General features: G+C 34.1%; 2 protein-coding genes across 3 annotated transcripts in view; both read right to left on the reverse strand.

The window, feature by feature from the left end:
- The window catches only part of LOC110096149, a 17,123-nt gene extending 11,469 nt beyond the window's left edge, over positions 1-5,654 (reverse strand). The window contains exons 1-3 of the mRNA XM_020821938.2: positions 5,131-5,654; positions 4,848-5,008; positions 3,651-3,728 (exon numbers count right to left, since the gene is read on the reverse strand). Coding sequence (XP_020677597.1) covers positions 3,651-3,728; positions 4,848-5,008; positions 5,131-5,563 — 672 coding nt within the window. The 5' untranslated portion in view covers positions 5,564-5,654. The remainder of the gene's footprint in view (positions 1-3,650; positions 3,729-4,847; positions 5,009-5,130) is intronic.
- A 2,546-nt stretch (positions 5,655-8,200) lies between these two features.
- Positions 8,201-13,141, reverse strand: LOC110096157 (protein SYM1). 2 transcript variants are annotated; one of them, XM_028699289.1, is made up of 5 exons: positions 12,647-13,141; positions 12,216-12,444; positions 8,657-8,781; positions 8,457-8,571; positions 8,201-8,363 (listed from the first exon to the last, which is right to left on the reverse strand). In XM_028699289.1, the coding sequence occupies exons 1-4, from the start codon at positions 12,950-12,952 to the stop codon at positions 8,473-8,475; spliced, it is 759 nt and encodes a 252-aa protein (XP_028555122.1). In that variant the 5' UTR covers positions 12,953-13,141; the 3' UTR covers positions 8,201-8,363; positions 8,457-8,472. The 2 variants fall into 2 exon arrangements, with proteins under 2 accessions (XP_028555122.1, XP_020677611.1); XM_020821952.2 differs by having other exon boundaries at positions 8,201-8,571.
- Between the last annotated feature and the right edge of the window lie 889 nt (positions 13,142-14,030).

The raw sequence follows: 14,030 nt of genomic DNA on the forward strand, positions 1-14,030 counted from the left end.
GTATGGGCTCCAAAGGTGAAAGTTCTTATTATTAAATTGCGGATTCTTGTTTACCGTCGTAGTGTTACAATTGATCTTTGTGTTTTCTGAAATTGTTTGGTTAACCGACCTCGCTCTTCTTTGCCTAAGCAAGTTAAAACTAAGAATTCTAAGGATCAAACCAATGTTATAAGCAATAAATTTACTTTGGATTATTTTGTTAAAATTGCTCTCTTTAATTTCTTAAAGTAACTAAATCGCATGTTTTGTTTCACATCTCTCTCTCTCTCTCTCTCTCTCTCTCTCTCTCTCTCCCCCCCCCATTCTTTGCTCAAGTTCATTCCATGCTCCCTTTTCCTTCTCTATTACCTCGCTTCTCCTTCTTCTTCCTCTCGATATGATTTCCTCTCACGCATTTTACTTTCAGTGGAGTGATTGAAACAAAGATATCTCTCATGAGGAGTCATATTTTTTTATTTCCAAACACTCCACTTTGCTCGCCCGCTTACACCTTCAGTCTGCTCGATTTTCCGCTCGATTGTTCCTACTTTGCCTAGTTCCGCTCGCCAGCTTCAGCGCAAGGTCCAATTCAGCTGAACCTGACCAGCCGGTTCTTACAGTATGTATTAACATGTAAGCAAGGCAACAATCCAAGAAATAGTGGTTATATGTTCAATGTGAACTAGCCAACCCATAAGGAAATCATGATGAGACATTGTAGCATGAAATATAGGACCAAGTGCGTGGTCAACTAGCTACGTACAAGATAGGTATTAGACCTACAGGTTGCTACAAGAATCAACTATAGAAATTGGATGTATATAGATAAGGTAACAAAGAATTATGGGACCCACAAATCACCAAATCGATCAATCTCACCCTATCATAATCAAATCCTTGGCCCTAATATCGTTTACTAGAGAGCATGGAAAAAAGAGGAAATAAAATTGAGCACAATGCACCAATGGCCAAACTCATTTTTAACCTAAAAACTAAAACAATGGCCAAATTGAGCACAATGCACAAAAATGTTGTTTCCAACTTCAAACCCATAACCTTCTAGGTCACAATGAGGGAATCAAATTGTATTTCCTAGTGTACATTAAGGCACATGAGACTTTGAGTTTAATTCCACATCAAATAATTGAAAAAAAAAAATGTTAGTGTAGAAATATCAAATGGTTGGCCTTATGCATAAGCTTATGCTTTAGTGTTACACATTAGTATTTATGGTCTCTATTTTCTTTACATTCCCTAATAAGTGGTATCAAATTCAATGGTTTGATTGAGATTGAATAGTTTACAAGGATTATGGTACTTAAGGTTATTGGCCAATCAACCCTGAATGAGCAAGGTTCAAAAGCAGAAAACTTGCACAACAGATCATGATTGAATGGGCACTTAATACATAATACGTTATGATGTTTCTATTTGATTGCTGATGTAGACAACTTTTATGTAAAAGGGAGATTATTACGGCACGTGACAGTTTGGGTATAGTCCAATATCAGATAGTTGAACATATATATTAGTGTAAAAAAATAAGGGTTAGCCCTCAAATATATGCTTAAGAAATAAGATTGAAAATGAGCTTAACCATTAATGTATCTGGCCCAACTTTAATCCCCTTTAGTTCACACTCCTTAACAACATACCCTCTAGAAATTAGCAAATGCACATCAAATATAGTAGATAATCAATCATATCATCTATAATCAGACTTTCGACGCAAGGTCATGAAAAATCAAAGGTAAAATGTTTATTGCATCTTAATAGCTCAACATCTGGATAGAGATTGTCATTGGTGTTGATTTCCAAATCATACAAGGATTCAAGAGAACAGCAACAGGGGTTTGTCAAAGACAACATCACTTGGAGGCTTCATAATCAAGACCATGGGGCAAAAGTCTAGAGCATTGAAACTAATCCAGATTACAATGAGATAAGTATAAACTTTTATATGTTTTAGAAAATTTATCTTTTGAATTTTAATTTTTGAAATGGGGTAAATTCTGCTGTAATTATATTTTAAATTTGAACTTAACTAGTTTGATATTTGAAGATAGGATTATTAACATTATGAAGTTTCTTTAAGAGTTAATATTACTATTTTGGATGGATAAATATCATTTTTTAAATTATTTCCTATTGTAGTTGCCCATATATAAGCTTAATTTCTATATTAAAATCAATCAAAAAATTCACTCTCAAAATCATTTAAATTTCCTTTTTTTCTCTCCTGTCACCAACATTGGTATCGTAGGAAACGGAGCAGATTTGCTGGATTACAACAACATGGCAGTACAGCAGCAAACATTTCAAAGCATAGAAACATTTTTAGTAGCAAATAGTGTCAGTTATTGTTTTCTCCGTTTGCATCCCTTGCTGCTACTCTTGATTTCAAACTAAAACCAGATAAACAAATTACTTTTTGCATCAATGTACAAGATAAAACAAAAAACATGTTTGTTGTATCAACATGATAGAAGTGAAAACAACACCTAGTTGTTGTCTAGGACAAAAATAACGAGAGTGTGTGGTGTCCAGCTAAGAAAAATAATCATTTGTTGTTTTCAGCTATCTAGGAGAATGATCCAACCATTGGCATATTATCCGCTAGAACTGTGGAAGAAAACTCAAAAGCAAACAGAGAACATGTCCACATGGGCGGATCCCCCATGTACTCAAGGTGGGCAAATGCCTGCCCTCAAAAAAAATATTAAATATTTTGAGTATTTTGGATAAATATTTTGGGCATTTTGCCCCCCAATCAAAAAAAAAAAAAATTTGCTCTAATTTTATCAAAGCTATGCGTCTTTGCCCATCTCTCATAAAAATAAAAAATTATTCATCCTAAAAAAAGAAGCTAGATCTTTCCCTAATGAGTATATCTCATAATTGAAATTTTGAAATATTTTGAGTATTTTGGATATTTCCTCCCCCCCCTCAAAAATGTTTTTTGTCCTAATTTTATCAATCATATGCGTCTTTGCCCATCCCCACAAAAAAAAAAAATTAGCTCACCCTAAAAAAAAAAGTTGGATCCGCCCCTACATGTCCACAACAAAAAAAAGAAGCACAAGAAAAAAGTCTACAACAAGAGACAATTCTTGAGATACTCTTAATTGATTAATAGAAAAATATTGAACCTCGAGAAAAACCCCTAAAACTTTTCTAAATCCGTTCTACCCTCTTACTTTGAACTTGCACCATAAGGTTGGCTATGAATCACTGCGCAAAATTGTTGGTTCATAAAACCCACATATCTTCCTAAGAATGCCCGGTCCATCAACCTATTTACAGGTAGTTGGAATTTAGCAAGTGAAACATTCTTTACAATTTTCACCATTTGAGGATCCAACTTGGATAAAAAGCACCATGATCCTTAACCAAACTAATTGGATATGGAGGAAATAGTCGATGTCGTGGTAAGTACCATGGCAGCGATGTGCAGATCTTAAGCTTATGTTAAGCAAGAACAATAATATACTAAATCAATCAAGAATTTAGATGAATTCTTGCGCAATTAAAAAAAGTGAATAATGTAGTATAGTAGTGAAGAGTTTACAAATAAAATTAAGCATGTGAACATATTCACACACGCATGCGTTTATAAATATGCATGTTTCAGCAAAATGAGAGAGCTTACAGCTGATCTTGGATAGTATTACCTGAACACCATGTTGAGGTTGTGCAACAGCAATTGCTAACATACAAATTGGGCATTGGACTATCATTCCAAAGGGCACCTAAAATATAGAATACAGATGTAAATGCCATCCTTTACCTCGTTTAGGGAAAATGAAAATTAAAACTAACAAAGAATCATAAAATGACCTACAAATGTGATATCAATTGCCGAATAGAAGGATGAAGATGAATCATCTGGAGATAATTAGAACCAAAGTGGAAGAGAGAGAAATAGGATAATATGGAAGAATGAAATTTAGTTCTACGTTTCTACATTCACCGTCACAATCTCGCTATAAAATGTAAGTGTATTAAAAAAAAAAGAACAAAAATTCCCAAACCGTGCTTTGCACTGAATGGTTTACAAAGGAATTTAAAAACATGAATATGTATCATATAAGCCAGAAATGGAATGTTCTCAACCCAATAAATAACAATTTTTTCAGTGTAGAATACCACCCAAATATTAAATCTTATCAGTATACCACCTTAATGTTTTCATTCCTCCAAATATGTCACTCAGGCTTCATTTGGGACAACTTTTTATTGCTTTTTAAAACAACTTTCTAGCACAAAAAATTCTTGAATTAGAAAATTTTATACTAAAAAGTTATTTTAAGCAGCAGTATGAAAGTTATCCCAAACAGAGCCTCAGTCAACTCTTAAAACCATACTTCTTATTCTTACATGAGTAATAAAAATAAACCAACGCTTGGGCATGGGATTAGTGACCCACCCAACCCAATTTTTGCATAATATATGGCCTATAAGTTTAAGTTAACTTCACCCATCCTTGCCTTATCATACCCATGGGTAGGGATTGGCCTTTGAGGATTCAAAGACCACACTAGCCCCACGTTCTGGATATTTTTTTGAAATGACAATTATATATTCCCTTTAAGTTAATAACAACTAACCAGAGCAACGTCTTTATAAAAACTAAAAGATTTGAGTGGCATTCAATCAATAAAAAAATTTCCATGAATCTTCTGTAGAGTTGTACATCAATAAATTTCCCGAAAACCTTTAAAATTTCCTGGCATTTGATTGATGCCAAATCAAAGAACAATTTATATGAAACCTAATAAATTCAAAAATAAATGCAATCATGAAGAAAAAAAACACATGACAAAATTTAATAGATGAACATTGACAACCAGGAAAAAAAGCCTAAATACCTCATCCTCTGAAGCAACTCCTGCTCCAGAAACCAGACCTATAATCCCTAATGCATCCGCGACTCTTAAGCAAGCTGCCAATCCTCGAACCAACAACGCATAGGTCTGCACATTCGGCCTAGCCCAACCCCACCTCTCAAGATTTGCCACCTCATTCATTCCTGCGAATACTAAAATCAATAACCCAATCGACGCCTTCTGTGTAATCCGAAACATGCATATTTTCATAACCACAAAATAAAGAAATTTGAAGATAATGTAAACAACGAAGAAAAACCTGAACCTTGAGCACGGCCAGAGAGCATTGCGTAGAATACAGAGAGTGCCAATTCAACATTCTTTTCAACAAGTGCCGCTTCAATTATCAGACGGCAATCATCATTCTCAACAGTACCGCCGCTCACATTCGTCTTCGCCTCGGCAATCATCTCAATAGCTTGATGAGCATCCTTTTTCACTACGATGCGCCTCAGTAGGTCGTCGTCGAGTAAGCAGGATTTCAACCTCTCGGTTTCAATGCTATCGTTACTTCCAGAATAAGCTAATATTGGATGATGATGCGTACATACAGAGAGAGGACAAAGGAAGAAGCTTTTCGAGTCCAGGTGACCGTGGAAGAGGGGAGAGGACGAGGTTCCGATTGAAGGGGGTCTTAAGAACTGAAGAGGTTGGAGGGAAGGACGACAGGAGACTGGACAAACTGTGCTCAGAGCCATGTTCTTCTCCCAGAGGAACTGCACAGAAACTTGGAAGGCTTACAAGCCTTACATATCTGAGGATGAGGAACGAGCGGCTGAAATATGATACCGACGGAGGGAAGAATTAGGGAATCTCAATCTCAATGTCTGATCGAAGAATTTTTATTGCGTCCTTTCAACTGATGCAGAGATACGTCCTCTCATTATTAAAAAAATTAGTTTTTGCTCGATATTGCTAGCTATTATTTGGTATTAACGAAGAATATCATCATGTGAAGATCAATACCGAATTATACCGAGCTATACCGAGCTATACCGAGCAATACTGAGTTTTTTCTAGGAAAAACTAGATATTTTTTTGTATTGCTCGGTATAGCTCGGTATTGCTCGGTATAGCTCAGTATAACTCGGTATTAGTCTTCACATGATGATATTCTTCGTTAATACCAAATAATAACTAGCAATACCGAGCAAAAACTGAGTTTTTTAGCGGTGGGAGGGCGTATCTCTACGTCAGGTGGGAGGATGCAATAAAAATTCCTGATGGAATCACATATTTACATACATACCATTTTATTTAATGCTATTTACTTATCTAATAAATAAAATATGTGCATATAAAATAAAATAGGAGATTTACATACTTATCACGATTACACAATCTTATTTACACATCTAACAACAAAAATTTTAATATTATATATATATTATCTTATATTATTTTAATATCAAATATTCACTCATATTTCATTCCTACCACTTATATGTTTTATTTCTACCACTCATATTTAATATGAAAGTGAACTATTGGTGGTATGTGTGTAATATAAAAATTTTAGATGTTAAATATATAAATAAAATAGTATATAATGGTATATATGTAAATCTTTCAATAAAATATTAAAGTTTATTAGGTGATATGAGTAGTATATTTCATATTTAAGTTGTATATGAGTGATAGACAACTAATATTAATGTTTTGAGTATTAGATATATAAATAACATGAAATAAATTGATATTTATGTAAATCCCCCTAATTTTAAATCTGATTTTGATATTACAAAATATTAAATATGAATATAATTAAATAAATTATAATTATTATAAAATCAATTTTGATAAATTTATATATCAAGAAGTATAGAAAATTGAAGCATTAATCATTTAACATATAGAACCGGATGAAAAAAAAAAGAGCAAAATCTTAATGATTTTGAAAAAAATTAAGATATTTACAAAATATGAAAATTTTATTATTCATTTTTTTTTCAGCATATAAAATATTGTTAAAAATGTTTTTTTAATCAATTATATTAGTCTTCTATATTTTAGAATACAGATAAAATGAGCAATTACGCTACATCATCACTCTTAAACTCTAGTTATGGGTGTTGGCAATGCTATTGAAGTGCCATTAATCTAACCTATGAGAATTACTCTCTCATCTAGCATATATTAATTGTCTTTAATATATATAATTAAGTTTTAAATAGATTAAGGCTTCGTTTAGGACGGCTTTCTTTCGGCTTCTTAAAGCAGCTTCCAAGTAAAAATTTTAATTTTTTTTTTAAAAAATACTTTAAGAAGCATGAATAAAGCCGTCACAAATAAATATTATCATATGATTGATTCTTTAATAAGGTATTAGAAATTAAATTAGGATTCCTATTTGTACAACCCTTGGGTTGATTTCATTGGATTGATTGATGGAATCTTAATTAACTTGGAATCTCTCACTCATAGTGGAGGCATATTATTAGTAATTTTTTTCTCTAAAAAAATACTTTAAGAAACATGAATAAAGTCGTCACAAATAAATATTATCATATGATTGATTCTTTAATAAGGTATTAGAAATTAAATTAGGATTCCTATTTGTACAACCCTTGGGTTGATTTCATTGGATTGATTGATGGAATCTTAATTAACTTGGAATCTCTCACTCATAGTGGAGGCATATTATTAGTAATTATTACGAAATGAGCGTACCCTTATTTATTAGGAGAATTATCCTTGAGTTCTATAATTAATTCATAGATATTTTTAAATTCTATATATTGATCCTTATAATAGATATACTTTTGAAGTGCATTATTCTTATTGAATGTAATAAATATTATTTATATAAATCATAGTTTACTATAAAATAGAAATAGTTGTATTAAATATATTACATTTAATATGTTCTAGTTGGATTACCTTGAGAGTGTATCTTCTTGCCTTCTTGGTTTCAAGATGTCTTGATAAAGCTGACTACAAATATGAAAAAAAAAATATAAATTAAAAATGATGCATGACTAACGAGATATATTTTGGAGAAATTATTCTGTGCGGAGACCGGATGCAAAACTTCGTTCGGAGACTAACCATAATACACACATCAGCAGTACAAAACCACGGTACCGAGCGAAGGGGTAACGTGACACATTATGGTTGGTCTCAGAATATTGAGCGAAGAGGTGGCGTGGCACATTATGATTGGTCTCAGAATGAGGTTTAGCATCCGCACATAATAATTAATCTATATTTTGGGAGGTATGATCATAAACATTAACATATTAGGAATTTGCTAGAAATTCTGGAAGGTTCAATTAAATCTCAAAGCCTAAATGATAAAGAGCTTTGCAAGATTGACAACAAAAAACATACAAAAAGTAAGTCTAGAATTTCATTGATAGAAAATACTCATACATTTCCCGCAAAGAAAGATTGAAAAAGTAGCTTACTACATAAATTTCCCAGAAAAGAGAAACTGCAAAATTGCATTAAGTCAAATACATACATAAAGTACCCCACCAAGTGAAAAGTAACCTAAACCTGGACAAAATGAAATTTCTAATTATCCAATAATGAAAAATATGCAAAGAATTGGAAGGCCACTAATCTGAGGAGCTATAGAGCAGAAAATACAGGCATGGCGTTGAGGTCAGTTGGCTGCAATATGAGGAGGCGATGCCTTCTGCAAACTTGCCATGTATGTGAGGTAAATGGTCCACAGAAATGAGAATGAATTGCTAACCAAAGGCTGAGAACAAAGCAGATATGAGAGAAAATAAATGAATAAGCAGAAAAAAATATATCATGATGATGATATATATATTTATATATACCTGTAGCCGAACAGGGATGAATCTGAAGGTAACAAAGTCGCAGATGGGCCAGTAGGCTAGGCCGTTCAATAAAGTTGGTAGCAAGTCTCTCTTCAATCTGGCCAAAATTTCAGCAGCAGATTCACCTGTGATTCCATGAATTACAAAAATGCAATAGAAGAGAAGATAATTATAGGTTATATCATGCAATTTCATATATGGCGGTGCATTCATCGCAAGGACCAAATGTGATTGAAAACTGAACTAGACAAGTACTGCAACTTCTATCTATGTAATTTAGCTTAACCTTGTTCATAAAGTTTTCGTGCTACCAGGTTCAAATGTATTATGCGAGGGAAATATAAGACGTTTAAGGGCATCTCCAACTGAAAACCCCATTTTCGACTCCAAAATACAGCAAAACTTCAAAATGCAATAATTCATCTACAATCGAACGGCATTTTCTCTCTTCTTTCGTGGGCTTCATGTGAAGGTAATCATTTTCTTTTCTTTCCCGCTTTTCTCATCTTTCATGCGCTTCTTCGGTAAATCCCGTAGCCCAATTTTTTTTGCGTAGGTGAACAGTGATGCCAATATTGGTGTCACACTGTTTACCCGCCGAACTTTGGCATGAGATTTGGAGTTTGAATGGACCGAATGTCCGACAACATACGGTGGTATGCAGTTCAGTTGGAGATGATCTAATAAGAACTTGATACGAGAAACAGAAACTCACTTAGGTTTTACAATTTGCAAACCACGGTAAATACTAATTCAAAGAACATTGAAATGATGGCATTGATTTTCATAAAAAAAAAAATGATGCAAATGCTTAATCAGCAACTTATGATGTATTTTAATTAATTTAAATTGCAAATTGCGCAGAAGAAAGCTATGCTCCCGGGCTTGACAGCGAAGCTCATATTGTTTATTGCCTGAAGATTTTTCTGCTTCATTATAACTATAGCATTTATGCACTAGACAGTCGTGAAAGTGAAAGAAAGCATATGGAATCCTAGAATAACCTGATGCACAAACCAAAAAATAAAACTACTATAACGGCTCATTTGGTTGCCTGTTTGAGCACAAAATCACATAATTACACCACAAGGAACTATCATAAAAAAACAAAATCTATTTAAGACACATTACTTCAAAATAATAGGTAGCTCGTAGACCTGCTTTTGGTCGAGAAACCCAAATTTAGATATTTTAATCTTGGTAGCCAAGTGTTCTATAAAAAGATTTAGACAAATGAAAGACAAATCATCAATGATGCCAAAATATTGAAAGCCGTCATCTGAACACAATTTGTGAAACACAATAGTTCTATCTACCCGGTTACATCAATATGCAGCAGAATTCAAAAATACATAAAACACTTGAAAGCATATAAGTCATTGAGGAATTATAAAGAAAAATATATAGTGAAGCTAACTCAACCAAGGAACCCCAGCTAAGCTGTGCTTATTCTACCCGAAGGAAATAGATAAAATGATCGTAGAGATGGTAACAAACTTCATGGGAATGCTGAGGAGCGGGTGCACATAGGGGTGCAAGCTTGATTTTGAAGTTTAGTGAAGGACCTATATGCTAAAGCACATTTATTGATTTTATTATCATCAGTAATTTAAAGTACCGTAAAGATGGCATAGAAGTATGAAATTAAAAAATGTAATTATATATGATCAATCTTATTTGACAAAACTGGGGGGATTGTTTGATGACATGCCTTCCAAAACACTCGACTGGGTAAGTTCATTAACTCATTCAACATGCTACTTGCTAAAACATTCCGAGCCTTAATCGGAAAGCACAATATTCTACATCTTGCTAGAAATAATGAGGCAAAGTGCAGTGCAGTCTATTCTACCACCTGCAAGATGTATGGAGGCATAACTGCAAACTTGTTTTAGCAAAAGACTCACAAGGCTTTGTTTGGTAATATAAGGTTGTGTTGTGTAACTTGAGTTGTTTGATCACATTTCTTCCAAGCTTAATTTTGGATACCAATGATTTTTTTAATGTCAAGCATAGAGATTCATAAAGCATAATTATCATAATTACAATTTTATAAAATTTACCTTTAAGTATCGCATAATGTTCGAGGCATTTTTTTTTTCTTTTAAACCATCAATTTATACTTTTATATTCTCATATATATTCATATTTTTCTACAAAATAGATCCAACATATCACCTCAATGTTCCACTTAATCTTAATAATATAATACGTATTGATTATTTTGAATCTTCCTCAGGTTCACTATAATTACATATCATATGCTCATTCTTTGTTTTACTAGTCCTATATCCTTTATTTTATAACATTTATCTCCAAACTAAGGTTTTAGAACAAAAAAAAATAGCTAAATAAATAAATAAAACCTACCCCCAGCCCAATCGATCCACTGTCACTGTCCTCCCCCAACACAAACTTAATTCTACTCAACCACATCCTTAAACTACCATACCAGTCCCCCACATCATAATGACCACTAATTTGTGAATCATCATTCCCTAACCTTACAACCACCTCCACATGTTGTCATGCCCTCTACAAAATGCAATTAGAGCAAAAAGAGGCTACTTTGCCTCTTCAATCTAGCAAAAGCTATCAAGGTCAGTATCATTTGTCTAATTATTGGCCTCGTCGATGTTGCCATGACCTTGAGACTATGAGACCTGTCAGTTTTGAAGCACTTACTTCAGCTTATCCTGCGCCAATGACTAAGACCATCTCAATGCAACTCCATACTTTGTGACTACTCGATCTCCTGCAACCACAGCACCTCCTTGCCTTCCTCTTTCAATTTTGCCACCGAACGGCATCTTCAAGGTTCACCCAATCTGAACCTGAAGACCTACCTTGTACCAATAGCATTTGATGCTAAGCAACATTACTCTAGAATTGCACCAAAGAAAATTCTACATTCCACTACTATATTACACATATTTATAACATGTAACAAATACTAATTTCGTATTTTAATTGATAAACTATAAGTTTAAGTTAATAAAAGCTCTAATTTGACTACAATTTCATTTAAATATGAAGATAAAATAATTCTCTTTATTTCCTACAAACATCAACAGTTATGATCATCTACATTCATTGTATGTATTGATCGATATACCAACGTTGCATAACAAATAATGCTATGAGGCCAATGCCTGTAAGTCATGTGATATTCATACTTGTGAATTGTAGTACCATAGAAAAGAGAAGCAAATGTTTAGTTGCTTCATCAGTTTCAAGATAATGCATACCATTAAAATGCTTCATCAGTTTCAAGACAATGCATACCATTAAAATGCAATGTAGTGAAATTTACTAAAATTAGATGGCACAAATCAAGCTTATAATCTTAGCTTTAGATAACTAGGCGTTAGATTGCAAAAATTAACCTAAACATTTAACAAAATGCCTTAAGGAAAAAAAAAACCCAAAATAAAAATCTTAAACCCTAAATTCTAAACCCCAAAACCTCAACACATGGATCAGCACAATCACAAATTGAATCACGACGAATACGTGAATCAGTAACCAGCACACCAAAGAAGTACTATCTAAAATTTACCTTGTAGCCCAGCATTCACAGAGAAAAAAATGGATGTCATAATTGGTCCAAAGCAAGTTTGCCCGATAAATATTTTCTTCAGTGTACTGATTACATCTCGTTTTGGGATAATTCTTGAAGCAAAATTGAACCATAGATGCAATGATGGACCAGCAACTAGCGTCCCATAACTACCCATACGAAGTGTTCGTATCCAATCAAAAGAATCTGAAGCTGGAAGAGTGACCACCTGTCATAAAACAAACAACAATTACTCAAAATTAATCCAGGAGCAAAATCACTATACATATATCCTGTCGCCAGGAAGGCATCCATTGTGTGCTTTGCTTTCCAGGTTTAATATCCCAAAACTATTGACACTCCAATTCACTTCCATAGAACGCCATCATTACAAAGTTTTGACCCCAACTCCCATTCCAATAGAACTGTACCTGCGACGAAATATCGGCAGCGATGAATATAGCTCCGGATGTTATGCTCTTCGTCAAAATAGGTCGTGCTTCGATCATCCCTAGATACCAACTCACGAACCCATTCCTGGAAGCGGCTGATGATAGAAAAGAGGATACGGCTGGGGAAAGATGAGAAGACGAGTCTTGGCTGACCTTTGCCGCGGCCGGAAATGAGCGTACGTAAGCCCTAGGCCGTTGCGCAAAGCTAGAAGAAACCGGGACACGGGAGCGACGGAGAAGTTCGCGGGCTCTCATGCCGCCGCTCCTCAGAAAGCTACCGCTCATTTCTCAAACCTTTTTGGTTTCAAATTGAATGCTAGCTTGCCCTATAGCTCTTTTTCTATGTTTGTCGCTTGCTTCTGGTTCGACCGCCGGGTGTCGAAGTTACTTATAGGGCAGGGTAGAGGCGGGCGGCGCCGGATGTAGTCGAGCATTCAAACTTCTTGTTCCCAGCTGAGGATGGACTAATTCCGAGAAATTAGCTATGTGCGAAACATGCAGGTGTACACGTGTTATCACTCTCTTCGCGTACGTACGTGTGTATGTATGTGGATATTTAGCATTAATCAATTCAGGCATAAGAATTTAATTAATTTTAAAGCAAATTTAGGCCTCATTTGATAGTGTTGTGTATTTATTCCTAGATTTAGGATTGCTTCAGTTTAGATTTCTTGTATGGCATAGTGTAGCCATTTGTGTTGCTTTGAATAGTCTTAGGAGTCTATATAAAGAGGTCTTTAGGTTGTAATAGAAGTGGCCAAGAAAGAAATAAGAATTCGGTATTTGGCTCTCCTCCCCTCTCCTCTCTCCCTCCTCCTCTCTCAAGATCCGGTGGAAGTGTTTCTTCCTCAAGTGAAGGATCTAACGGATAGTATGAGGAGTTTTGCTGAGTAATAGTGGTTTCAAAACTGTCTTTTACTAACACAGAAGTAAAAATAAAAGCTTCATAAATCGGTACGATAATGAAGGTTTGAAAAACACAATTTTGTAAAAGATATGCATCCAAACAGTAACCGACATCTTTTTTCACGTTACAGAACGTAAACAACACTAATTACGCCGAACCAAATCAACCCTTAATATTATATGATTTAATTGTGCGAGCTAAATTTCTCAATTATTAGATCATGATGAACATTCAACTCATTTTAATTTGTTGGTTGAGAGTTTTGACTTTTGATTATCAAGATGTCTTGAGTTTGAGTAATGTATGTGATATATGTGTGAATTTATCTTAATTAGTCTAAATGTTCAAAAAAAATCATGATGGACAGCCTTTCATTATAATTTCTCACTAATTTTTATGTGAACTTATGAATGAGAGCTTGGGATTTATGCATATATTTATATATATTAGCATTCA

Source organism: Dendrobium catenatum, unplaced genomic scaffold (genome assembly GCF_001605985.2).
Source record: "Dendrobium catenatum unplaced genomic scaffold, ASM160598v2 fragScaff_scaffold_1228, whole genome shotgun sequence".
Classification (NCBI taxonomy): domain Eukaryota; kingdom Viridiplantae; phylum Streptophyta; class Magnoliopsida; order Asparagales; family Orchidaceae; genus Dendrobium; species Dendrobium catenatum.

Bases quoted from the DNA above. Each gene is read 5' to 3' on its own strand.
- LOC110096157 (XM_028699289.1), bottom strand. From the start codon at position 12,952: ATGAGCGGTAGCTTTCTGAGGAGCGGCGGCATGAGAGCCCGCGAACTT. The intron at 12,445-12,646 runs GTACAGTTCTAT...GTTTTATGACAG, and splicing joins CTGCCGATATTTCGTCGCAG to GTGGTCACTCTTCCAGCTTC. The intron at 8,572-8,656 runs GTATATATAAAT...CTTTGTTCTCAG, and splicing joins TCATCCCTGTTCGGCTACAG to CCTTTGGTTAGCAATTCATT.